The sequence below is a fragment of the Rosa chinensis genome, chromosome 2 (assembly GCF_002994745.2).
Source record: "Rosa chinensis cultivar Old Blush chromosome 2, RchiOBHm-V2, whole genome shotgun sequence".
Lineage (NCBI taxonomy): Eukaryota > Viridiplantae > Streptophyta > Magnoliopsida > Rosales > Rosaceae > Rosa > Rosa chinensis.
Window position 1 is genome coordinate 72781842 of NC_037089.1, and position 3059 is coordinate 72784900.

Genomic DNA, 3059 nt, shown 5'->3' on the forward strand with positions numbered 1-3059 from the left:
TGTGTATGGTAAACCAAATTTAGCTAGCTAAGGCTCAATCTCCATAGTGGAAGTTTTATAGTGCTCCAAAGTATTAACATTTTAAAGTGGGGAGCTGTTGGATAAGTCATTGTACGGTGTATCTCACGTAGTAAACTAATTTAACGGCTCGAGGCGGTTTTAGAGTTTCAATACTAGTTGCAAAGTGCAGGATTAATTCATTGGCACATAAATGAACCAAAAGTTAGAAATCTGACTGATCTCAGTGAAAAGATGAAATCTAGAGAGGCTATGATATGAATTAGTTGTATATGCTCAAACAGTCAAGGGTCCATATATATTTGACTTGATTTAGAAAAAGATTTAATATTAACCCTGAATTGTCTTCCAGAATCCATAAAAGTGAGAAAACAGATCTAAATAGTTAGAGAGCAAAAAGATGTTGAGCAGAAAAAGAAAAGCAAAAGCAGGAATTCCATCAAAAATCATATGTTTATTGACTTTTAAGCTTTTGATACTTAAATTAATGTGCATTATGAGAAAAGAGAAAGGGGGAAATAGTACAAGTGCTTTAGTAGGTATCCAAAGTTAGTCATAAGCAGACAGTAACAAATAAGAACAGTAGATGTACTAATCTATAACATTAGCAACCAAATCCAGGAGGATCAAAAACTCAAAATGTGGTGAACTGTGAAAAGGGGCTAGCTAACTCTTTAATCAAGCTTCAATCTCAAACCTTGAACACTTGATTGAGCCCATGGATATGTCAATTTCAATCATATTTTCTTCCTCATTGATCTCAGCTAAGAACTCAAATAGAGTATGCTGTTGGAAAATGGCCTTCTGTGACAAACCTGACATTTTCTGTGGCAGACTAAAGATGGACTCTTCTTCCTTGTCATGGCCAACATAATATCCGTCCGGGAGGGATATTTCGATGAGGCTTTCCTCGTCAGAGATTGAACCATCTGAGCAATCTGGACTCCGATCCACATTGTCTCCAAATGGCCAGTCTAGTACTTCAGACTCCTCACTAGTTGATAAGTCATCAAGGCATGCACTTTCTGCTACCAAATCTGGTGTTGAACTTTGTGGCGCTACTAAGTATTTGGGAGCCTCATTGTTCATACTTGCTTCTTGAACTTCCTTGTCTTGTATAGAAGCACTTTCATTATCAGACTTGAGAACAACTTTTTCTTCAACTAATCTCTCAAGCAGAACAGGTTTTTGCTTGGAACATGTGAAGAAAAGAGTTGAGAATATTAATGCTATAGATGTTAGGAAGATGGAGTAGAAACCAAAACCCAGTATCAAACCCACCAATATAAGCAATGGAGCAAGAACCACAATCAATGGTGGTGGGAATCTGAAGAACCACAAAGGAGTAGCCATTTGATCTTCAAGTATGTTTTTCAACTCCATGAAGAACCACAAAAGCCTAAGTAGCAAGAACAAAAAACAATTAAGCTAAATTTGAGAGGAGAGCAAGCTTTCCCTGTATGATTGAACAGAAATATCTATAGCAGAAAGCTGACAGATTGCCCTATTCAGGTCCAGAATAAGCAAAATGAAGGATCTAAGATTAAAGACTTTTCAAGAAACAAAGTACAATCTTCAAATCTCTAGTGCTTTTCTAGCTCAGGTATATGAATATTTAGAACTTCAAAACTAGAAAAGTATAGAGCACTTTATTTTAAGCTAGTTCTATGAAAAACGGCATGAAATAGAGGAAGGAGGGCATGAAGTAGATCGGAAGGAAGCCAGTATGAATCTAAGCTGTAGTGTGCTTTGAGATTTGAGGAGCAGGTCTCACCTAATTAACTAGTCTGCAAAGAGGAAGCAAAGCGAGTAGAAGAAGATATATTATATAGTTTCTTAATAGTGTTATAAAATTGAAGGCCTGGTACTGAAAGGGTTGTTTCTCTCTGCAGAGAGACTCACCGTTCCCAAGTCCCCATTAATCCTAAACAACTGCGTTTCTTTTTTCTAATAACAACTACCACCAATCAGGGTGGTTTTACTCTGCAACTGATTCTCTTGAAAAACCTAAAACCCTCCTCCCTAGTTTCTCTGTATTGGTTGGTTACAGTCTGAAAAACTTGGAAATTAGAGAAAACCATGTGCCACCCATCTGAGCTCACACATGGCACTTCTCATCCAACTTCGATGCAACAAAAACAAAGAGAATTGGACCAAGAACTGCAAAATTGACTATTATATTGTTGTTTTTCCTATCCCTTTCTTCATTACTTGTCTTCAACTCCAAGAAGGGTTTTTCAGAAAATGTACCTGAATCTTCATCAAAGATGGATAAACCCCTTCTTTAGCTCATTTCTCATCACAGAAGCTTGCTTTTCTTCATGGATCACTCAAATAAACTCAATTCAAAAGACCCAGTTTTCTGCAGGAATCAAATTGCTTTGACACTTGTCTTAGACTACCTGGTCTTGGAGACCCATCAACCAAAACCATTTCTTTTAATTTGCAGCAATTTATAGGAAGAATGGCAGTCAAAGAAGATCTAATTCGATCAGTAGTCAATTTTCAAACTTCACACATACATCCAAACCTATTATATCTTCAGCCACAAATCAAAGATTAGCTAACATGCATTCCGCAGAAAACCCATGCATAGCTGTTTCAGATTGGAATTATAAGCAGTCAGAGACAAAAGCAACCAGGCGTGGTCACTTATTCATCCCAAAGAGAGAGAGAAAACTAAAAGTGGCAACTGTATATCCTGCAGTTCTACTTTGTTTTAGCATGACCATTTGTAAATCATTACGTACGATATCACGTCAAATTGCTGTGAGATCTTTTGAGATACAGTGGTTAAAGAAGGAAGTTGTCTTTATGAGGTGGGCAATCAGGTGTAATTAAGAAATCTCTATGTAGCATTTTATCAAACATTTTGATGATCCGATCGACCTTAATAGGAACTAATAAAATTCAAAGAAATTGTGAAGTTTCGGTGTGAAAGAAAAACAAAGAATGGTCGTGTCGGTAAGTAATCCAACAAATCATAGTGGAAATTCTTAGGTGAGTCTACGAGATAAATTAACTGACACAAACTATTAAAA

The 3059-nt window shown here is 36.7% G+C and overlaps 1 protein-coding gene across 1 annotated transcript; it reads right to left on the reverse strand.

Moving 5' to 3' along the window:
- Positions 1-464: 464 nt before the first annotated feature.
- On the reverse strand, positions 465-2760 carry LOC112189769. The gene is made up of 2 exons (XM_024329119.2): positions 2269-2760; positions 465-1417 (listed from the first exon to the last, which is right to left on the reverse strand). The coding sequence occupies exon 2, from the start codon at positions 1399-1401 to the stop codon at positions 697-699; it is 705 nt and encodes a 234-aa protein (XP_024184887.1). The 5' UTR covers positions 1402-1417; positions 2269-2760; the 3' UTR covers positions 465-696.
- Positions 2761-3059: the final 299 nt, after the last annotated feature.

What these genes read in the sequence shown, in the direction of transcription:
- LOC112189769 (XM_024329119.2), bottom strand. Translation starts at nt 1,401, where the DNA reads ATGGAGTTGAAAAACATACTTGAAGATCAAATGGCTACTCCTTTGTGG.